This window comes from Lissotriton helveticus, chromosome 5_1, assembly GCF_964261635.1.
Source record: "Lissotriton helveticus chromosome 5_1, aLisHel1.1, whole genome shotgun sequence".
In the NCBI taxonomy this organism is placed as follows: Eukaryota; Metazoa; Chordata; class Amphibia; order Caudata; family Salamandridae; genus Lissotriton; species Lissotriton helveticus.
Genome location: NC_136065.1, coordinates 227455506 through 227479836, shown reverse-complemented (window position 1 = coordinate 227479836; position 24331 = coordinate 227455506). Strand labels below are relative to the sequence as shown.

Sequence of the window (24331 nt, the reverse complement as noted above, 5' to 3'; positions counted from 1 at the left end):
AGGTTCTTTCCCACCAAATTTTAAAACCTTCTACATTAGACCACTCCCAAAAAAGAAAAACCTTGATCCATCTGACTCCCCAAACTGCACACTAATAGCCCAGTTCCTAGGATGAGTATTAAGAACAACTGTTTCACTCGACTTTTAAGTTCACAGTGGAAAATGACGCTGTCAGACCAACAATCTAGATTCAGAGAAGGCAGAAGCACAGAGTCAACAATCATATCAATTTGGAATGATCTAAAAGTCAAAGTGGAAAAGAACAGAATGGCCACCCTATTACTTCTGGAACTACCAGAAGCATTTAGCACTGTACACCTTTAACATACTTAACTACAAAGACACCATCATCTCGGAATGTGTTATAACGCTATACTGTGAATTTCCGCTTACCTGAGAGACAAAGTGTGGCATACCTACCACCTTTTATGTAAGCTGCTGACACCAACCATTGTGGCATCTAGAGGAGTCCATATAAGGTCATTCAACCTCACAAGCCACAACTATGCACATGATATGCAAATCATTCTAAAGATGATTGACCAGAAGACCGTTACAAATTAAAACTAGAACGTCTTTGTGCAATAAATGCATAGTTGAGCAGTAACGACCTAAAGCACATCACAGCAAAGAGAAATCCCGTGGACAATAGAGAAAACCTGCGGACAATGGCAAAAATATCAACCTATTGCAATATAGCCCAAGGAAATGAAGGACCCTCCCATGACATCAAAAGACAGAAACCTACGGGTTAACTCAGGTTCAGAACTATCCTTGATATCCCCTAACAAGGCCGCAAAAAGCACATTCTACACAATAAAAACACTGCAACTCATCTTCTCATACATTAAATACCAACAAAAATTACAAGCTATTCTTACTCTTGTAAAATCCAAGTTTGACTGTGACAACATTCTATATAACTTGGTGCCCCCCTTTCATCATATACCTATAGAATTAATGAAAAACGCTGCTGCGGGTACCGCTTTCTTGGTACAAGATGAGAAACTCGGGAATTTCTTACCACCCAAGATTCAAAGAATTCAGAAGAATTTACACTGCAGAAGAGAGGGGAAAGCATGGCTACTTTCAAGTTAACTACATCCCACAAACGTGGATAAAACCTGGACCAATAATCGTAGAATCAAAAACTACATAGAAGAAATAGCCCAACCAGCACACAACTTTCTATATCCAGGCAAGTTGTGAACAGCTGAATTATGTCGATCCTGGATATTTTATAGGAATGTCAATGCATATATAACCCTGCTGGTCCACAATAATACTATAATTCTTAGTGGTCGGACTGACATTTGCAGTTCAGACAGGGTGCATAATAATTCCCTTATACTGCTTGACCCTCTTCCTCTCACATAAGACAGAACCCATATGGATCATGCCCATTACCCAGTGCTGTACCAGTCCAAATCAATAAACACATCACCTATTGAACAGTCAAAGAAGAACTGAAGAAATCCTCCACATACCAATGACCAATGGAGAACTACAATTTAGTCCACCACTGCAGGTCCCACTTAGCTGTATACTATAACCGCTTCTTGACTTCTCACAATAACAATTATATGTATATAATTCTAATAGCAAAGACCATCTAGCAGGTTTCACTACAATCTGTCCCTCCAACTTATGCCTGCTCAGGATCATAAACTTTAAATTAACAAAAGTAAAAGAATGTAATACGATAAGAAATATCATAAAAGGGACGTGCAGAGCTGGTCAAAGCCTGCCTACTGAAAACTATGTACCTACATCTGGCACTTCATCCATCACACTGCACCTCAACATTACTGCCGCACTTGAGTGGTCACAGACTAAATGGAATCAATTCCCACATAAGATCAAAACTGAGACGACATCCTTCCTAACACAGTGTAGCATGCTACCCATGTAGGCAAGCGCATTAGCACCTCCCAAAGGAGTAGTAAGAGTTATATAAGTATTGCAATACAGCACGTTGCAAAGGAAACGTTTCCTAGGAGGCAGAATGATACACCAAATAGCCAGAGGTATATATGCTGAGAGCTGATCGACAATGTGACTGACAAAGTCTCAAAGCAATGGCTAGAGGGAGCGGACACTAAATGGTTTATGACAGACAGTGTCTGATCCAAGGCCTACAACGCTCTGCGTAATAGAAACAACCTGCCTTCCAGACAGCTACAATTTTAACTGGACTGCCATTGTCTGCATTAAATGCTTTTGTGCTTTAAAATCTGGCACTAATCTACCAGGGTATTCCTATTAAATAGATACAGTTTGTACAAGAAAGTTCAATGTTTAAAACTAATTTTCAATTGGCCTACCTAGTATTAACATCTAGGCATAGAAAAGGGGATGAGTGCAATGAAACCAATAAACATAGTATTAGTGTAAAAACAATTGTTCAGCAGGTTAACGTGAACACCTTTGCCCTTTACCAACCAACAGCTGATTGCAACTGCAGGATGGACAACTGCAGGAAAGAATATTAGAGTATGGAGGCGGTGGGAGTCTGGGTCTTAAATTCAGAGCAGTGGTGGGGTAATGGCGATTATGCAATCTCAAATATTTAAGTTCCATCTTGCTGCAAGAAAAATCAGGAGGCTTAAGTGTCCAATTACCAACTTACATGAAAATTCTCAAATAATGAAATAATCAGGATGTGAAATTGAAGATAGACAACTTTATTCTAGAATGAATACATAACAGGGAAGAGCTGGGGCAGTTTAGGAGAATATCAGTAAAAGACATTTCAAGAAACTGAATATGCATCAGTGTCCCAACTTTGATTGTAAACTACATTCTCAGAATAATTAAATTAAAAAGTTGCCCACACCCTCAAAACTGCCACGGTACTTGCATGTTGCATCTGTGAAAATTAAACCACACTTTTTAATTTAGCATAGCTCCTCTAGAAAAACAAAGTAAGAATGGGAGAAGAACAATCTCTGTACATTTTGCTTTCATAATTTTTTTTTTTTTTACAATAGATATAAAGACTTGCAGGGATTTTATTCCACCACCTTCAACCAAAGCGGGCAATACCTCACATATTGTGCAAGTGGTGTGAAAAGGGAGGAGGGTGAGCCTGGGAGTTTAACAACCAGACTTCGAGATCAGCTGGATTAACTGACTTCGAGGCTTTGTTTTCATTTTTTTGGATGTGGCGGATCGAGGGGTTTTCCAATATCCTTCCCACGAAGTTTAATGCCTAGATAATGACAAGAAAGGGCGAGAGAGGCAGTTAATAAAATTCCACACAATTCTGCAAACCTGTCATCATAGAATAAGAGCATTGTAAACTGAAAGTTTCTACAGAAATAAGAACAAAATGAGTAGTAGGATTTTGCTACTTAGTTTTTACCAACCGGAATTTTGACATTCTCTTCCCAGGCATAAACCTACCAGGCTCTCTACAGACTGCCAGATCAACTCTATACCACAAAAGGTAGTGTTTTCTTTCCGGCATCGTTGCTGCTCGCCTGACGGTGCAATATTGCAAACTGCATACTTACATACATTGTAGGAAATGCAACTGTATGTTATAGTACATTCAGACTGAAATTGCATAACGAGAATATAGCCAGTTTAATATTTCAATGTGGCAGAGTGGGAATAGAGACCAAAGGCTACAAAAAAGGCCATTTGTTTTGGCACTTCGTGGTGTTTAAATCACACCAAGTATCTTATCCTCCAGCAAAGTCTCATGATAGAGGACAGACTCCAATACCAATTTTGAAATTGCTTATCTTCACCCAATTTTGAAATTGCTTATCTTCACTGCAGCAGCCCACTCAAACACAGGATGTTACTATTGAAAAAGGTATAACATTCACAGGAGTGCTCCTGTAGCCTTTGCAGAAAGATGCACAAGTCTCTAGATATAGTTTAAACACATTGCCCATACAGTTAAAAGCACGTCTGACGTGAAATGTAAAAGCCTTGATATTATCGAACATACTTTTTTTAGGGTTGAGTCTACAAAAGAATGAGCTAGAGCATGAGTCTCGCTTGCGAGACACTGTTGTTTACAAAAAGGGCCTGGAGCCTGCCCGTTGCTAACCATTTGATAGCTTGCAGGCACTCTTCTTTACAGCCTCATAATTCGTCAAGGAAGGCCTAACAATTCAGTTGCTCTCTGTGGAGCAGGGACCAAGCACTGATTGATTCAACTTAAATAGTGCCCGCCCGCTGCCCCCCACGTGATTGAGGTACTATTTTGTTCCGTTTAACTTTTAGTACCCTGCAAACAAAAGGTGTGTGACTAGGGAAAAAAACGTACCAGCTGGAAAAACAAAAGTGCAAATATTTATTTTCTATAGTTAACTTTTTTTTTATTTTGCCATGGCTTCTTTTCTTACTTTGCTGTTATGCTTTGTTTTTGCTCGTGGGAGCTATGCCCAAAAGTTGAGGATTATCTTATTTCAAAGTGACATTGGTTTTTTTATGTGTATTTTTAGGTTTCGCCTGGCATCCGCTGCGCAGCAGAAATATTTTGAGAAGCAATACGGGGGCTTTGTCCCGCCTGCTCTTCCATTGGCTAGCTCCCTAAATGGAGGCTAGCCATTGAGAGAGAGATCTGTCCGTCATTGCTGGAGCAGATTCGTGGGCGTTCCGGCGTTTTTTTCGCTCTCCGCCCCTTTGTGACATCATTCCGGCGGTGGGAGGATGTTTTTTTTTTCCTCCGGCATGTTTTGGTCATTTCCACCGTGTCTCCAAGGAGTGCTGCTCGCTGTATGGCAAGCAGAGCTCGGCCGAGAGCGACGCCTGGTTTTATAATGCTTCCAGAGGTAACAGATTTTAATTATACCATGTGGAAGAGTGCTTAAACTGTGTAGAATCGGTACCAAACAGGAGGCGCGGGGACATTTTATAGTTCAGGTTTATACAGACTGTCCCTTCTGAAATTAATGGATTAGTTTCGTTATCGACGTATCCCTTTTATGTGTTTACATTTATATAATTTTAAACAATCACCAAAAGGGGAAGTTATGTGTATTAATTGTTCTATATGCATACATATACTGATAGGAAAAATCGACTGCAGACAGATCCGCCATGTTCTTTTTTTGTGAATCGCTGCAATTTGCCCAGGCCTTCGGAGGCGAAAAGACAAATGTGTTTTTGTCGGGCTGTGGAAGCCGAACCTTTCTGCCTTCGCAGGCCTGGGAAAGGCAGAAGAAGTGCATCAGATTTCGGCCAGCGCCGTAGCTCTGAAAGCACTCAAGGGGTGAGTCATGCTCGGGAGGAGGGGAGAGGAGCGCGGGGGAGCTGCACAAACAGGCCACCCCCGCCTGTCTGTATCTGGCACTGGGTTTGTAAAAGCCCTCATGTGGGCCAGCAGGTTGGTTTTATCTGGTTACAGAAAAGGGGGAACCGAAGGCAAAATTGGAAACATGATTTTAGAACAGCATTTGTATTACAGTGCTTTCACCGGGCAGTTAATGTACCCGGAGGGCACCTACAGCCCACGTCCATTCAGGAAAAGACTACTTTTGAAAGGCAGAAACGATGGTTTTTCTGAGGTGGAAAAAAATAAAATGTCGCAGTATAAAATTCACGATGACCTCGTTCATTAGCGTCTGTAGGGCGTCTGAAATGGGCATCCCTTTAAAAAATTGCGAATGATTATTTTTGCAGCATCCGTAACAGAGATAGCAATAATGGCCGACTGCGTGTTTCTCCAAGTAATTCATAAAATGGCTGACAGTATTGTAGACTTATGCACACAGATCTTGTGCCTCTCTCTCAGCCGCACACAGGCTGCTGAGACTGATCACCACTAGTCCACTTTCTGTGATTGATAAGGATTTGAAACGCATCATGTTTGGAATATATTTTTACATTTCTAAACAATAAAGAATACACACTGAGTAAATTATGTATATAGGAAGCACTCGTGTATTTTTAAGCAGTTGTAAATAGTGCCACAGGCTGCCAGGATGCCTCAGAGCTTTGTGTATTTACACGCCTTGGGAAGGATAACTTTGAACCCTTTGCCTGAGGTAGTCAGCTGTCACTGGGTGCAGTACCTGGAAGGCAAGAGTGCTCTTGTTTATTACCATTGGTGTCCCAGAGCCCTAGGCACTTTTACCCTCCAGTTGCCTAACCAGGTTTCTCCATATATACAATATGTCAACCAGCCAAGGCTTGGTGCAGAATGTGGAAGAGGGTGATCCTTAGAAAGAGTTTTGGCACAGTGATCACACTCAATAATTCCTACAGTCAGACCTATACCCTTTTTAAACAAACATTTGCAAAGCAAAAAGGTCTAATCTATAGACCCTCCCCCCCCCCAGGGCCCCCAAGAGCGTGGGAGAGCCCCGGGGAGTGAGAGGAGAGAGAAGTCCAGCCGCGAGGCTCCCAGAGTAAAGGGAGAGCCCCGCAGCCAGTGAAGGGAGGCGCTGCCTCGAGGAGCAGCGCGGGAACAACGAGGAGCCCCCGCCAAGTGTGGGCGTCTGGGGGGGCTCAGCAGTGTTTCTAGAGCGGCCCCGGAGGGCAGAGGGCCGCTCCATCGTTCCGCCACAGCATCCTGTGGCATTATTGTTTTAGAGCCCGTGAGAGGCTCTTAGGCAGTTTCTGAGTCAGAGTCCCCCGAGCGGGACTCCAACGCTCCAGGCATTCCTTAAAGTTGCGAGCTTCGTTGCTCTCTGCCCTCACAGGTGCCCTCAGCTCTGAATCCTCTGCCATCTGATCTCACCCCGGGCCCTCACTCACTTCTTACCCCTGTACTCTCAGCTCTTACCTCTCTGCCCCCCAGCTCTTACCCCTCTGCTCTCAGCTCTTCCTAGGCCCTCACTTCTGGCACCTGTGCCCACTGACCTCAACCCAGGCCTCCAGCCCTCACCACGCTGCCCTTACTTGTGCCCTCAGCTCTTACACCCGTGCCCACAGCTCTTACACCCGTGCCCTCAGCTCTTACCCCTCTGCCCCCAGCTCTTACCCCTCTGCCCTCAGCTCTTACCCCTCTGCCCTCAGCTCTTACCCCTCTGCCCTCAGCTCTTACCCCTCTGCCCTCAGCTCTTACCCCTCTGCCCTCAGCTCTTACCCCTCTGCCCTCAGCTCTTACCCTGCCCTGTGCCCTCAGCTCTTCCTAGGCCCTCGCTTTTGACTCCTGTGCCCTCAGCTCTTACCCCTGTGCCCTCAGCTCTCACCCCTGTGCCCTCAGCTCTCACCCCTGTGCCCTCAGCTCTCACCCCTGTGCCCCTCACCGGTGACCATGGCCAGCGCGGGAGATTGTGGCCTTCCTGCTGGCCCGGTCGGGCTGGGTGCTGGTCTGCTCCACGCTGCCCACCGACTACTGGAAAGTGCCGAACATCGACGGCACGGTCATCACCACGGCCACCTTCTGGTCCAACTTGTGGAAGACCTGCATCACCGACTCCATTGGCATCTCCAACTGCAAGGACTTCCCGTCCATGCTGGCCCTGGAGGGTGTGTCCCGACGGGGGGGCGGGTGGGGGGCTGTGTGTTTGTGTCTGTGGCTCTGTGCATGTGTGTGTGTGTGTGTGTGTGTGTGTGTGTGGCTCTGTAGGTATGTATGTCTGTGGGACTCTGTTTTTGTGTGTGGCATTTGTGAGAGATAAAGCTATTGGCATTGTAAATGACAGTGCCATTTATTTATCTGTTTTCAAAACCAATACATAAATAGAAATATTGTCATTTACAATGCCAATAGCTCTAACTTTTTCAAAAGGCGAGACCGTTGCATTGTAAATGCTTGTTTTTTAAATGATGCTACACCTCAATCCGCCCCACTCCAATTCACAACAGACAAATCCAACCTGGCCCACACCAATTTACCCCAAACCAATGCTATTCAATTCACCCCACTTCAAATCCACTAATCTCAACCTGCCCCACGCCAATCGAATCCTCCCAACCCGCCCCACGCCAATCCAAAACAATCTGTCCATTTGTCTGCTCCTATCCACCCCGCCCAAATCTGCTCCAAATCCGCCCAATCCAATTCGCCCGCTCTGCTCCACTCTACTCCAATCCGTTCCAATACACCCCAATACCCCAATGCAATCGTCCCCACTCTACCCCTATCTAATCCAACCCACCCCCTCAGTGCACTCCAACCCACTTCACCCTATTCTACCTTATGCCACTCCACGACACTGCACTATACGGCACACTCTCCACTGAACTCTACCCCCCCACTCCACAACACTCTACTGAACAAAATCCAATATACAACACTTTACTCCCCTCACTACACATCACTAACTTTTAGGCATGCTGAACAGCAGACCTACTGGTGTACAGCATGGCAACACACATTGCCAAAGCAAATGAGCTCTTGTATAGGCGAGACGAATTGGCTTGCTAATGCTAGTTTTATATTGCACGGGGTATCTCAGCCATCATGAACAAAAGACTGCTATTGTCATTACAAAGGAGTAAGAGAGCTACGTTTTGTGTGGAGTTTAGAAGGGGATGTGGAAGCAGTTCGGATTTCTATTCAAACATTGATTTTCTTATTGTAAAACTAATTAAGCCTCAGGTGGCTAAATTCAGGGTCCTATAACTATCTAGACCTTAAGCTAAAAAAAAAGCCTCCCTCTTCTCCCATTACATTTATAAACTGCTGAATAAACTACTAACAAGGAACTGATAAGTCTCTGTCCAGTGATTGACAGAGCAATAGAGAATTGATTTTAAACAGTTTGGTCAATAATCCCACTCAAACGTGGAGCAGAATGATGTAAGGAAAAAGCTCTATTTTACACCTAGGGGTCACTTTATTCTTATTCTAGTTGTAATCCGCGATTTAGAATATATTAACAAAATATAGTCAGATTTTGAACCATTCCAAAAATTTCAACAGCTCATGCTCCCAAGATGCTTCTAGAACTTCCTCTACAGAGTTTCTGTCATAAAGATAGACAGCATTACAATACATGAGCAAACACTGCTGGCTACCAAGGAATGCTTCTGCTGCAAAAGGATGGAAATGGCCAACTGCATAAGCCTAAAGATCCACACCTGCCATTAGAATCCATATAGCCATGTATTTTTTTTAACACAGGTCTTGCAGCTTTGCAACAAATGTGGAGAGATTGATGTTAGATTGCAGGTTCACACGCTATTAATGAAACCATTTTAGACACGGTAGTCCCAAAGTCGAAAGCAACACTTTTCCTTCAAAGCCCTGACAAACAAGGCATCCACATAATGTAATTACTTGTTTGACAACTGAGGCGTTTGGTAGAGAAGATTCATCCTGATATGATACATAACTTGCATTATAAATCCACAACTCACTAACAGCCCCAAATGCAATGAGTTCGGATCAGTACCTTTGATTTTGCCCACTGAGCGGACACACCCTGTCATCAGAAACAGTCTTTTAGAAGTCCCTAGAGACTCAGTGGGCCCTACATAAGATACGAAGTAACAATGATATATGAAAATTACTTGCCTACAACAAAAATGTGCCAGTGTTTCTACAATAATGATTGGAATACTCATTATTAGGGGTGAAGCATTACTGTAAATACAATATTAAAGCAAAATAAATTATGGATAATTTCTGTAAAACGAGGAACTAAGATCTGATCCTGAAAACATAAGCTCAAAAACCCATCCTTCAACCAACAACCCAGATTTACTCACCAAGGGCTCGCTCGATCTTGCCCATCACTTGATTGCTGGGAATAGCTTTTCCGCATTCGTAGTCAGCAATAACTTGTGGCTTCTCATTTATTTTCTTAAAAAATAAAAGATATTTTAAGCACATTATTTCAGCCCCATAAACGCCTAACACTGATGGCAAAGAAGTTGATAAAATAAAAACCTGTTATTAGCCCCTTCCAAGCCTCCAACTTTGAAACTAACGAGAGGTAGCCTGTAATCCAGCTCGCCGTTTTAAATGGGAGTTTGTAACTTTTTAAACATATCTTTTCAACAACTTTGCAATAATGCTTAAAGGTAACAGCATTGCTTTGATGTAGCACTAAGATTTTCCGATACCCACTCCAACTCCTTTCTGCATAACAAATACTCCAGAGTTCTGCTGAGATATCAATGACTTATGTCCTACATTACCTCTGAGCAGCTGACAAAAAACAGGTCACATAATTAAAAGTGTCATACAAGACTAAGATGTTTCAAGAATGCGAGGAAAATGTTTTTTACTTCTTGGTGTAATGGACAGTGAGTTTTAGACTGAATGTTCTAAAAAGGGACACATGCTGCAGAGACCATTTTGCATGGACAAGGTGTGTAAATCATTGTTCCTAACAAATAAAATTATGCACTTAATTTTGATGGAAAGTTGTTCTCTCTGGACAAAATCATTTAATTTGAGCATATCAATTTCCAAAAACAGATCCTAGACTTACTGTGGCCAAGTCCTTCTGAGTTAATCCAGTGTTCTGTCGCCCTTGCTGGATTACTTTGCCCACCTCTAAAGGAACTCTTTCGTGATGGAGCTCTTCAGTCTCACGGTCGAGTTTAGCTGTGTTCTTGGTTATTGTGTGCTGTTTGTTTTGACCAGCAGACCCTGCAACCCAAACAAAACAAAATAAACCCAATGAACAGTTATCTCGACTCTAAAGCCACAGTGAGCGACAAGGTCATTTACCCATATGTCTTGAATAATCTATTAACAGCTTTCTAAAGGTTCAAACAGTAAGGGAAAACACCTACATACGTTAACATTTTTAAAAACGCTCTCATGATACCTGAAACACGTCTGATTGTTATTGCCTATGGAAAAAAAACACTTTTTTCATGCACTCTTCTTCCCTGAACAAATGCAAGTGGAAACAAACCACGAACTATATAGGCTGTTTTGTCTCTGATGTCACTAGCTTCCCCGAGTCTCTCCATCCAATCCACCACTCGTTTGTTTTCATTAGAGAAAAACAGAATTTCTTCAAACAGATTTTTATTACGAAAAGTCACAGAAAGGTCTACACAAAGGTCTTCCATGCTTAGGACATGTGTGTAACGGTCGACTTTTTAAGTCAAGTGTGTATCAACAAATCCTTAAACCACCTCACAAAATATTGTCTAAACTCGCATGAAAGCACTGTACTCTGTTTTTACCTTTCCTACATGCAAAGATGGCATTAAAACACTGTGCTGCAAAACCAGTGCTCCAAGCAGGTAACTTGTTCTCAAAGAATATTAACCGATGGCAAAATGTATGCATGTTTTCCATAGACTTGCACATGCTTCAATAAACACTTAAGCATACATATGTATATATTACACATATTTAATGCCAAAGGTGTTAAACCTCAAGGCCTCAATGTCAGTGACTTAATCCGCAGTTTTCTAAAAGACCGCTGACAGGTATTTTTGTCCTGCATGTTTTGATTTTGACTGCTCCCTGAATTAAGATAGCGGTAACAACGCCAACTCCATAAAAATTAAAAAAATTAATGTAAAATACGTTACAAAAAATTACTTAACTGCTACAAGTACATGAATAGTGCATGCCTGTTAATGTACTACAAAGTGTGTTGTGCTTGAATACCACCACAAACGAGCATTGGCCGGGTTTAATCGCTAATTCTTTCAACCGTAGCACATTTGAGAGAGCGACAAGTAACAGAGTCAGCAGAGACCCATACCTGTAAGGTAGTCCCTCAAGGTCAATTCAAACACTCACGTCGAGGCGGAATGTTACATTTAAAGAGCTATTCGCATTACGTGAGATTCCTACTCCACTGGGCAGAGCCAAGACAGGACGGAAAAAGTCTCAAGAGAAACGCTTAACAGGGCAAAACAAAGAAATATTACTGAAAGCAGCAGATCCAAAGCCCACTCTATGTACAGATAGCAATTTGTTAGACAGCTGATCGGTCAAAACCCATAATACAAAATAAAGAGATGTTCCCTAAAATATTGAAAGATTGTGGCATGAAGTAAAATAGTTCAAAAGCGAATGGAAGGAAAAATATATTTCGTATGGCAATAGCAGCACAGAATCTTGCCCTCGGTGTGGCGGGATCAAAGAACGCGAGTAGGGGGCAGCAGGGAGGAGCCTAAAAAACATCATGGTTCTTTTAGTTCTTCAAACCACACTAATGTTTCTGTCCCACAGCAAGGTTCCTTGTAACAGAGGAGAGTGGGAGAAACCATAATACTGCTTAGTGCTAGGTTAACGAGGACAGTAACGGTTTGCATCAGGCAGAACACACGAACATATAGAACTAGATTAACTAACAATTCAAAATATGCTTAATGCGAAAGACACAGACTCTTGCGTCAGCTGCTGTACTTTCGTACTGTGCAGGGCAATAGCATGTTAAAATTCCATCGCCTAATGATATAAATTGCGCAATCATCAGTAAATACCAGCCACAAACGTATTGCACAAGCTGCCAATACAGGCCAACTTATCTGCAAGCGATGCCCTGTCAGATCTGGGGGACTATCTATATGAGACTATTTTTAGACACCTGCCAGTTTAGAATTGGATTGTTTTCAGTTGAACCACCAGCTAAAGCAGGGGAGCGCACACACCCACACAAACTTGACTGAGCTATGCTTCGCATTTTGGATCTGGGCAAAATATAATAAAAAAAGATATATAATGAATAAGAGCACCCCTCTTAAAACAGTAATTTAAGGAACAGTCTTTCAAAACAAATTTGACAGTAGTTCAGTGACACGAACGGCACAATTTTATGTTCTTCATTTACAGCACAAGTTGGAATAACTATTGTTTCAATCCTGATATGATACAGATAAGCCCAGAATCAAGCCTATAGAAGATTCATGCTACTCACATTTTTTGGATGTTTCCACCTCCTCGCCTCTTCTTTGTGCTGAGGCAATTGCCTAAATGGCAAAGGAAAAAGATAAAAAACTGAGGCAAGACATGTTGCATTATCAAATATACAATGCTAGTTAATACACTGTTTCACATCTGGTCAAAATCTTCGTGAAGCGATTTCATTAATTTCATACATACAACATCTATACATTTGTTAAATTTGCTTGTGTTTCAAAGCGTTTTAATAAAAGTCGTGAGTGCTATCCAGATCTATGGAATACAAGTTTGTTGGTATACACCAGACTTACATACGATGCAGCAGTAAATAATAGCTTCGATTTTTCACGCAACAATAAACCACAATTTGCTTTGACAACGCCAATGGATCAAAATTCTATGCAAAGTTCAACTTTACATAAGATCAGACGCATCATTGTACACTGCCTCTCACTTTACGGTAATTTAATGCTTCAGATACAATGTGTAATGTACCTACATCCTTCTTTGTTGCAGTGTGACCGATTACGTATGTAATATAAATGTACAACAAAGAATAGTGGGTCAAATGTGTTTGAGAGAAGAGTTGGAGCTAGAAGTGCACCACCAGGGTACCTTGCAAAAATTAATATAACAGATATACCAAGATATTATACATTTCAGGAAAACGAATGGTTAATGTAGTCTGCTGCAGTCACTATCTTCACACACGATCAGTATATTAAAAAAAATCTGTGTGCCCATTATACATTAATTCAGAAGATTTTTTAATTTAATCCATTCATCAACAGCTCAATTTTCCAGCAAATTGTTGCAGATAAATGTGAAGAGTTGACTAAACCTTGAAAATGCAAATATGAATTGGTGCTTTTCAGGGCCATTTTTGGCTCACTCACAGTGAGAAATATTTGATGCAAACGCTTGAATGTTGCATTGTTCGAAATTCTAAATTGGCCCGAGCTCTTCAGTACTTCATTAGAGATAAAATATGCCTCATTATTTATTACAGGGGTTTTATTGCTGTACCCGGAGCTCAAAGACTGGCTACAGTACAGATGTGAGTGAACCAACTGCTAGCATGACATGTTTAACTAAAAGCACCATTAACATTGGATGTAAAGGTAGTGTTGTGTACCCACCATTTCAAAGTGTATACAACGTCACTTCCACCATGCAGGAGGCCTTCAGCTAAGCAAGTCAACTAAATGTTGGTAAGTAAATATGTGGGGCGCACAGACTAGTGCAAGAGATGACTAAATAGACTAGTGCAGGAGACAAGACTGTACAGCCCAGCAGTGCAGGGGGCGTGACTGTACAGGCCAGCAGGGCAGGTGACGCGACTGTACAGGCCATTACATAAGATGTGCTGACGCATGCCAGCGCAGATGTGACTATACAGACCAGTGAAGGAGATGTGGCTTAGCTGGCCAGTACAGGCAGGGGATGGGAATATGCAGACCAGTGCAGGAGATGTGACCATACAGTCCAGTACATAAGATGTACTAACGCATACATGCCAGTGCAGATGTGACTGTGCAGTACAGGAGATGTGAATATACAGACCTGTACACAAAATGTGCTTATGCATGCCAGTGCAAGAGATGTCCTTATGCATGACAGTGCAGCAGCCGTGCAAAGCCCCAGTACACATATGAGCAAGCCGGATCAGTGCTTACATCGGTGCACTGAGCCATGCCTAGGTCAGCCTGTGAGAAATCAAGGCCCCACAGAGTCTGGGAAGAGGCCAGGTCTATCACGCTTTACGTAGGGTGTATAATATGCCACTTACAATGTAGTATAACAGCGCGGGCTGCTGTCCAACATGGATTCAAGTAAAACAGGGGTCGGGGGGGCATGGCACTGAGGTTAGAGATAACAATGTTGCTACTGGGGAACCGGTTTGAGTCTTGTGATTCTGGTCAACACATTTAATCTCCCAATAAAAACAAAACCCCCAAAATGAAAGTGTCCTTGTGTAATGTAAGTGGTGCTCATGTAAAGAACTCCAATACCCTTGGTCGAGTTTGCGCTAAATAAAAGTGCCAATAAAAATGTATTAAATGATAATAAAATAAAAGAGGTTATAAGGACACGAGGAAGGAGGTGGCGGGGGTTGGGTAGACCAACAAAGAGCAGGGAGATGGATGTGGTGCATTAAAAGCAGGGGGTTCCGTTCAAAACAACAACGGCAGGTAGGGGGTGGGGGGTTAACACGTCATGGAGGAGAGAAGACAGCTGCAGATGCACTCTTTTGGACTGCTCTACAAGTGTACCTGTGTAATGCAAGTGATGCTCACGTAAAGCACTCCAATAACTTTGGGTTGGGTACGCGCTAAATAAATGCACTCACCAACAAATAAAAAAGACACGGTGTTGCTGGAAGATGATGGAGTACAAACACATGCACTCATATTGAGTGCGGGGAAGTCCATTTAAAAAACGTTTTTTTTTTAAGAAACTGCACTTGGTCCAAGCTCCAGGGAACAGCCAAGGCAGTAGGAAGTGAACGCTGATGATGGGACCCTAATGCTTCTGACCAGTGCAAAGGAAGAAAATGAGAATGCCTACGAAGCCTAACAATGTTAAGTAAAAGACCCTTAAGATTTATTTATTTTTTATTCCAAGAGATTTTGCAATCACTGTGCAGGCGAAACCTAAAAAGCCTACTGCATGGCCTATGTAAATATAGATGACTAGTTGCATGTGGTTAAGAAACATAACAGCTGCCTGAGGAAATATAACAATTTAAAAGCAAATGATTGCCACTCACGTTCCACGTGATTATGTACTAGAACATATGCTCCTGCTTTTAGTGACAGCAGCACAGCAATTCAGTGAGCAGATTTATGTGCCTTTGGAAGAAGAGACACTTTCGGGTCACTTTTACCCCTCCCACTGTATCATCACCCCTCCCCCAACCCAGGCCATATCTGCTGTCTGTGTGCAATGGCCTCAAGTTTTATCCAACATGTGTAGAGCAGGAGAAAAAAGAAAATCTTCATATAGTCTGTTTTTTAGTCCAACCTGGCAAAAAGATGCCTGCTGCTGTCCTTTTATGAACAAGTTCTAAGGGATGAGGAGAAACATGGAGAATACAGTGGGGCAGGGATATAAGCGAGAACAAGAACATGGGGAGAGTACAAGTGCTTCCATAGAGTGCTCAAATTAAATAAAAGCAGCCTCCAGATGTAAGTTGTGGAAGGACACAAGTCAACCAATCAAAAGGATGGTAAAGAATACACGCTCCAGGGGTGGGGCCAACAAGATTAGGAAGGAAAGCCACTGAGTAAGAATCAAATGAGTGACAAGAAATCAAATTAATTGTAATCGTAATCAATTGGTCAGCCAAGAGTCCACTGAGTTTTGATATGGTGCACAAGGGATCTATAGACAATGGATAGCTAAATGTGGTCTGTAGACGAGATTGGAAAAACCAAACAACCCCTCCACTACAATTTAAGGAAGCCTGGTGGAAGAAATGCAAGGCTGGTTTTGAGGAGGAGCAGGGCACAGGAGATCCTTATGAAGGTCCCGTTTCTGAATGATATCAAGTGTAAACCTGGGGGAAGACACATAGTGGAGTTAACACTGTTGGTACTCAGCAGCCTTCGATAAAATAATCACACAAATTTGATCGACTGTTTGTCGGACGTCGGCATGAGAGGAACTACCCTCTACTGGTTCACTTCATTGCTTTCATATAGGAGTCAAGTGCTCCCTATTTAGATGTGAGCCCAGCATTATTAGGTACTGGGTGCTTCAATGATCATCTTTAACATGCATCCTTTTAAATGTTTATCTTTGCCCCCTATTGGAATGCTCATCTTAGGCTGATGATACTCTGCTTCTTTTCACCTGTGAATGCTTGGATGTGTTAAGTTAAAGTCTTCTTTAAACCTTGTATGTTGGTAATTTATATGGGGATGAACAACAACTTGCTCAAACTGAATGCTGAGAAACCGGAGACTTTACCTTTGAACCAGACTGAATGGAAACTGAACCGTGGTCTTCCAGTCTGGAAATTTCCCCTGTGCCATTTAATGTTGTAAAAAAATATTGGCTTTAAATTAAAAATTATCCAGTGAGCCTCATATAAACTCAATTCCGAGTTTGAAGAAAACTCCGAAGGTTCTCTCTTGAGAATTTAAAGCAAAGGTGGTTGCAGTCACAATTCTCTCTATGTTGGCTGATGCCAACGTTTGGTTGCTGGGACTTTTTTTTTTTTAATCAACCTCCTGGCCAGGTTACACATGTTTCAAAATTCAGCAGTATGCCTTGTAGATGGACAGTGTAAAGTTTCGCTAAGAAAGAAGGCAATTGCACTGGCTATAAAACAAAAGATCCTTTTAAAGTGTCTGTCTGCTTCACTGAGACAGACTATAGGAAAGTACATGCGTTCTGTTTCTAGAGTTCTGACAACTGTCGCTTGTTTCAGGCAAAACCGACTCGAAGGGAAACAATTAGTGCTTGTAGCAGACAAGGCCTGGAATTAACTACCTGCAGGTATGCGATACATACAGCCTTAGAGAAAAAATTCATATCCTATCTTTTATAAAAAAATTATTTTATGTTAAAAATTTATCACTGTTAAAAGCCTTGTTTTTCATTAACCTCACAAGAGTACTTTTCATTGAGCACCAAGATGCATGCTAGCTAGACGTCGCATTTTAAGGGGTCAAATTCCATACATGTGAATTGCAGACACAGCTGATAAAAATTGCAATCAATTAGACCACTGACAAGTGCTATAGTAACAGCCACCCAACACCCCCGAGGGGATCTGTTATAATTATCTTTTTGGAAAAAAGAGGGGGTTCCCTCAAATGGCATTATTTATTTCTTATGTTTTCCGCCCATACATTCACCCGCATTTAAATCTCTCAGCACAGATCAATCTATTATTTATAAAAAATTAAATGATCTACGCTGAGGGAGTTAAACCTTATTAAACCATTCGCCTGATTAAATGAAAACATTTTCGGGGGGGGGGGTCAAATGTGTTTAAAGAGATACAGTGACCAACAGCTGTTTGCACAGTGCTGGCTCTTATGGTCTGGCAGCAGCATTCACACATCATTCATGGGCAGTGAAAGAAGCACGTGATGTTATCAGTAAATAAACAATTCCATGTAACAAGGTAGGTTGTGCAACATACTCGAAGCAACTGGGTGGAGGTGGCAGGGTGAGGCAGCTCTGGATCTCTTCCACGGAGGTCAGCCCCAATGATTCTGACTGCACACTAGTTGTTTCTGCTTCTGGGTTCGTTCGTTCTTTCACGAACCGCTACAGTGCTTCTTACTCCTTCCTTGTTAATGTCAGGCGCATTTTTAAAGTCAACCAGCACACACCTTGCTCAGTATTATTTATTTCTACCTGGTACCTTGCCATCCCCTCTTCAAAGAGAAGGCATCTCTACCACCTTGCTAAGGGAGGGGATGTCTTAGTGCAAGATAGATGGGATGAAATACAGCCAAATTGTATTACAAGTCACCCACGAGTTCCGTGGGTATACAGAGACAAAAGGCCAAAGGTCATGGAACTTCGCTGTGTTTAGTAATATCATCCGTGTAGTTAGTGGTCCCTTATAATACAGTATGCCTCAAATTCTGGATTTTGAGTAAAACTGCTAATCAAAAATGTAAACCTATGTGTATGCAGTAAAACAGAAAAAAAGTGTATATATATATATATATATATATATATATATATATATATATATATATATATATATCACAGAAAGTTGCTCCTTCGAACTGCTTGAGCCCCGTGGGAGGTGGCGCACACGCCGACGGAGCAAGCCGGTAGATGACTAGGAACGACACAGACGTTTCCGCCCCTCATCATCTCTGGGAGTACACTGATTAATCCCAGTCTCACAGGAAGGTTTAGTTGACTCGAGGTAACCTGAAGATTGTATTGTTTGCATGATGTAACTTCTTATTCTTTTCTCCTGAGACATTATTGTGGTAAAACTGAGACTTATGTATGTATGAGCTATTTTGCTTTCATTATACTACGTTATCGCACACTACAAAATTTCTGCCACGCACCAGTTCGAAAAGCATTCAATTACAGTCCATCGTATATGTTCAGTAATTGCCAAAATGCTTTATCAGTTTTGTTTTTGAGCACATTCATTTACGTGAACAAGGCTTCCGAGTAAGCCGAAACATGTTGTAAGTGAATAAACACCCTTGGATTATGAAGACCTGGCAAATCCTTTGTTACTGAGAACGCACTTTATTGGAAAATTCGTTTGGAGATATATATATATATATTAATTCCGTTTTCCCTTATCCAGAGAGTTGTTTCTTCATGCACTCTCGTGTTTTTTTTCCAAATTTACGCCACACGTTCCGTTTTGTCAATTATCAGATTTATTTGTTTTTTTTCAGCAAGCCAGCAGCACCTGGCTTGCTGAAAAAACCAACCAAATCTGATAATTGACAAAACAGAACGTGTGGCGTAAATTAGGAAAAAAACACGAGTGCATGAAGAAACAACTCCCTGGATATGGGAAAACGGAATTCATTTTAACACGGCGGGTCCTGCCGTGCTTCGCGTGCACCGCCTCAAGAGCACCCGGAAGCCTTAAACTTGGATCAAACGGGAGGTGATATATATATATATATATATATATATATATATATATATATATATATATAAAGCTCCCAGGGTTCACCATAAGGGCAATCCTCGCACTCTTGTAGACGAGTCCAGCTGGTATGGCGGTGATCCATACTCAATATCAAAGATCCAGTTTCAAAGAAGAAAAGCCACACTCACGGGACCCCATCAGAAGTGTTTTTATTAACAAGGAACGAGTTTTCGGCGTGCTGCCTTCATTAGCTTGTTATAAAAGTCTGCACATTCTATCATGATGTCGATTTTAAACAGGTAAGTCTATTGTGATTGGATATGGCTACTTAACAGCAAAAGAGGACCAAGTCTTCGAAACCGATGTAGAATGGATGTATATAGATTTGTGCGCAGATTGAAATTATTCAAACTACACAAAAAACAAACTCTAATGTTAACTCAACCAGAAATGAACCCAGATTTGCAAAATACCTCGGCAGCCCAGGATATGTCCACATTAGAGGAATTATGGGCATTGCAAAATGAAAGACATGAATGTCAATGCATCTCGAAATACGGAAAATGAAAATGAACAAGAAATGGAAAATGTAATCCTGTTTGATACAAGTAATCAAGCAGGAGTTGAAGATTTGAAACTTCTAACCTTTCAACTGCGGAGCTCTAATCGTACACCTTGTCGCCCAAAATTTAAATATGTCCCGCAAACGGTATGGACGTCTTCTCTGATAATGTTGCCACTGATTTGAAGCATTTGTATTACAAAATGGGAAAACAAAAGAAAACGTTGGATCCTAAAGAAATACAAATACAGAAAGTGATAGAAAAATTGAAAAAGGATGGTCCGCTGGTGAAGCCTTCAGATAAGGGAGGCAATGTTGTACTTTGGGGGCGCGACTTGTATTGCAATGAAGCAATTGAGTAATCGTCAATGCTACAAGAAGGTAACTAGAACTGAGAATGACACATCTAAAGAAAAGCTCTATGTTGATTTAGAAAACTGGAAAGATCAAGACTTATTAAACTGGGATGAATTCAAGTTTATTAAGCAAGATAATCCCATTATTCCGGTTTCCTACATGCTACCTAAAGGGCACAAAGACACTAGAAATCCACCAGGGAGACCTATTATTTCTTCATGTGGCAGCTTATTTGAAAACATGTCAAGATATATTGATTATTTTTTAAATCCAATAACGAAATTGCTGACTTCGCATACTAAGGACTCTAGTGATTTTCTCAAAACAATACATGATGTACATTGGAATTGTGATATGCTTTTATTAACTCTAGATATTACTACTCTATATACTAGCATAAGGCATGCAGATGGAATGAGAGCTACTGAGTATTTTTTTAACAAACGCCCATTGCGATTTGTGCATCATAATGAAATGATCATAAAGTTGATTGAATGGTGTCTAATGAAGAACATATTTATGTTTGGGACAGATCTATACCAGCAGGAGCAAGGTACAGCCATGGGCACCTGCTTCGCCCAGTTATGCCAATTTACATCTAGGCTGGTGGGAGGAGCAGGTGCTCCACGGCGCCGAGCTGGAACATTGGATGTCTAATGTTCTGCTGTGGTTCAGGTTCATTGAGGACGTCTTCGTGCTGTGGCAGGGCACAGAAGATGATATCAATATATTAATCAGTGACCTGAATGCCAATAACCTTAATCTTAAATTGGTGGGCCAGTAAAGTAGGGATTGACTTCCTTGATGTACGTATTACTGCTAACAATGATCGACTTGAAACGACCATCTTTCTGAAGCCTACGGTGGGTAATACGATATGCGCCACTCATTTGGAGTATTCCCTTCGGGGAATTCTACAGGGCACGAAGGACCTGCAGCAATTTGGAGGAATATGAGAAAGTAAAGAGTGAAATGAGTAGTCGTTTCCTCCAAAGAGGATATCCTCAGAGAGTGATATCTAGTGCTTCATAGAAAGTGAGACAGCTAGATAGAGATGTAATGCTCTTTAATCCCTCTAGCTCACAGAGTAGGAAAGAACAGATTAATAGTATAAAATCCCACAGATTTATAACTACGTACAACAGTAGTCTCAATGTGGTGCGATCCATTCTGAAAAGACCTTGGTATCTGATTAAAGGGGATTCGGTACTAAGTGCCGAAATTAAAAAGAACCCAGAGATAACCTTTAGGAAATCAAAATCTTTCCAGGATCACCATATAAAAAGTGAATACAAAGAGGTGAAAAAGAACCCTAATTGGTTATCAATTAAAGACGGATTCAGGAAATGCATGAAGTGCATGGCGTGCCTTCATGGGGAGAATATTGTTGAATTTAAAACTCCTTTTACTAGAACTTTCAAAGTCAGAGGGCAATTGACCGGCAAAACCAATTTTGTAGTGTATAGATTGAAATGCCCCTGTGATAAGGTCTATATAGGAAGCACCACTCTCCCAGTACGCCAAAGAATTTTACAGCATAGGCGGGCAGTTATAAATAAAGATCGAACTTATCCTGTTGCCAGGCACTTCGACAAATATCATAGAAGTGACCCGAATTTGATGAAATATAGTTGTTTGGCTGAGATACCAAAGAAAAGTAGGGGAGGAAACAAAGACCTACTTTATACTTGAGTGCGACAGTCGAGAACCTAATGGTCTTAACATTAATAAAGATATTTTTACGTGTCTGTAATAAGGAATATGAAATTTACTGCACTCTCACAGGAACTGTTTTCTTTAAACAACATTTTTTTTTAGATGTGTAGGAGAAGGACAAGGGACACATGCACTTTAAACTTTAATGCACTTCGAACACAAGCACTTTATGTAATTAGGCTTTATGCATTAGCACATTAAAGCAGTATTTGAATTGTAATATACGGCACAAGGCTGTTGAATTGAAAGAAACGTCTTGTGAGTAGCTTGGAAGGTCTGAAATGTTTTTATAATAAATAGAAAATGGAGGAAAGAACAATAAAATAGTATTTTTTCTTATAGATAAAAAAAGCATTAGCACTTTAATTGAGCTATCAACACTTTTAAATCAAAAGTATTTATATTTTTTAATGTGGTGCCTTAAGAGATGGTTTGAATAGTGGATTTTATACATTGACTATCGATTTATGGTTTGGAAAAATATATGCAATTTTGTTGTATAGAGACCAGTTTAGCAACAATAAGTGAATGTTGCATAGATAAATTGTATTCCATGTTTATATTAATGCACCAGCAGAATAGGGAATTCAATATAGAAAACCACTCCAAAATGGCACCCACCTTTACGTGGAAAAGAGGCTTGGATGAGCAATTGGTTTGTCCTTTGTTAATGTCTACGCTGATGAAATAGCGCTTCAAAATCCCATCAGGGGTAGCAAGCGCAATATAAATACAAACCTCTTTCCCTCTTATATTCCGCTACCTACCATTCTCTATCCAAATAACTGAACAACATATCCACCACTCAAATTACTTCATATTTCATTATACTAATTTTCAATACTAATCCTTTATGGGTTCTGGAATAAGGCGCTACTCGCCAGAAAAGCGCTTCAACACCCATCAGGGGTAACAGCTGCTATATGAATGCAAACCTTTCTTCCACTTCTATCCCTCCGCTAAGCTTCTCACTTCGAACAACTGACTAATATCCACCACTCATCCACCACTCAAATTACTTTCATATTTCACCACTAATCCTTTATGGGTTTCCGAAGTAGCGTGCTTCAACACCCCTTCTGGGGTAAAAAGCGCTGTATAAATACAAACCGTTTTCCCCCTTCTGCTACCCTTCCAAATCCAAATAACTGACAAACCTATCCACCACTTAAATTTACTTGCATGTTTTACTATATGAATGCAACACTAATTCCTCTATGGGTCTGGGAGTAGCGTGCTACTCGCCGAAAAAAGTGCTTTGACGCCTCGTATGGGGTAGTAAGCGCTCTACAAATACAATGACAATACAATTAAGAATGAATCTGTCAATTATTACACTTAAACAGTCATACTTGAGGCCACTAATGGTAGTGCTAATTTGTTTTGATGCATCAAACCTGCAAACGAATCAGCAGTATGCAACCTAGAAAATGGCGTCCAGGTGATAATAAAGATGCATTTCTAAACTTCATCTGTCCATTGATAAAATGTATTTATCAGTAAAAAACAATTAAACTATAACACTAGATTACAGTAGGGTGGGAACAAAGAAAACAATGAGTAGTTATTATGTGACACCCGGACGAGGAGTAGTCTGGTAGCCACCGATTTTCAAATTCAAGATGCATTCAGTTCCTCAGAAAACACCAACATGGACTGTAAACGTAGGTCATTGTAGCTTTCAAAGAAAAAAAACTCGTGTCGGAAAAATAAAACGTTTAAATAAGGAAGATGAAAACAATCACCCCCATGTAGATTTTCATCTGTAAAGGTACCGGCGGAGCCGGAGGGCATGAGTTACAAGAGCCTTGGGGCAACCTTATCAATTCGTATACACAAAATTCGACACGGAAGACTTCTTAAAGAAGGGAGACTGAGCGTAGTTAGCCAGACTTGGAACGCTTTACTGTTCCAGGCCTGTAAATAAAAGAGTAACCTTCATCCTGGTCACTTCGTACCTTTAGCAGGGACCACTGAGGGTGGCCGCCTCGTGACCACACACATCTCTCTCCATGCTGTCATGGGGTTGAGCGCCCTCCGGTGGTCACCTAGTCCGCCTCGGTCTCCCCTCTATTACACTCCCCTCCCTCTCACTCCACCCTTACATGCTTAGATTTGGACTGCGCGGCGGTCGGGCCCTTCTTCCGAAGAACGGTTACGGTGTCCCAGTCGCTCTCAGCCATTGTTGCCGTTTCAGATACGCTGCGTACGAAATTAACTGCAGAATGGTTGGTGCTCTCACCGCGGCTGCGCCTCAGACTCTACCGGAAATCCCGTCTCCAACATTGGATAGGCTACGAAAGCTGCCCGTCAGGCCATTGCCGCTCTTCATTGGTCAAAATGCCTAACCAACAGGCCAGGGTCG

General features: G+C 41.5%; 1 protein-coding gene across 1 annotated transcript; it reads right to left on the bottom strand.

The window, feature by feature from the left end:
- Positions 1-2663: 2663 nt before the first annotated feature.
- On the bottom strand, positions 2664-24227 carry EDF1 (endothelial differentiation related factor 1). Its single transcript, XM_078642066.1, has 5 exons — positions 24072-24227; positions 12750-12801; positions 10350-10510; positions 9622-9715; positions 2664-3211 (listed from the first exon to the last, which is right to left on the bottom strand). Exons 1-5 carry the CDS (start codon positions 24147-24149, stop codon positions 3150-3152), a joined length of 447 nt encoding a protein of 148 aa, XP_078498192.1. The 5' UTR covers positions 24150-24227; the 3' UTR covers positions 2664-3149.
- Between the last annotated feature and the right edge of the window lie 104 nt (positions 24228-24331).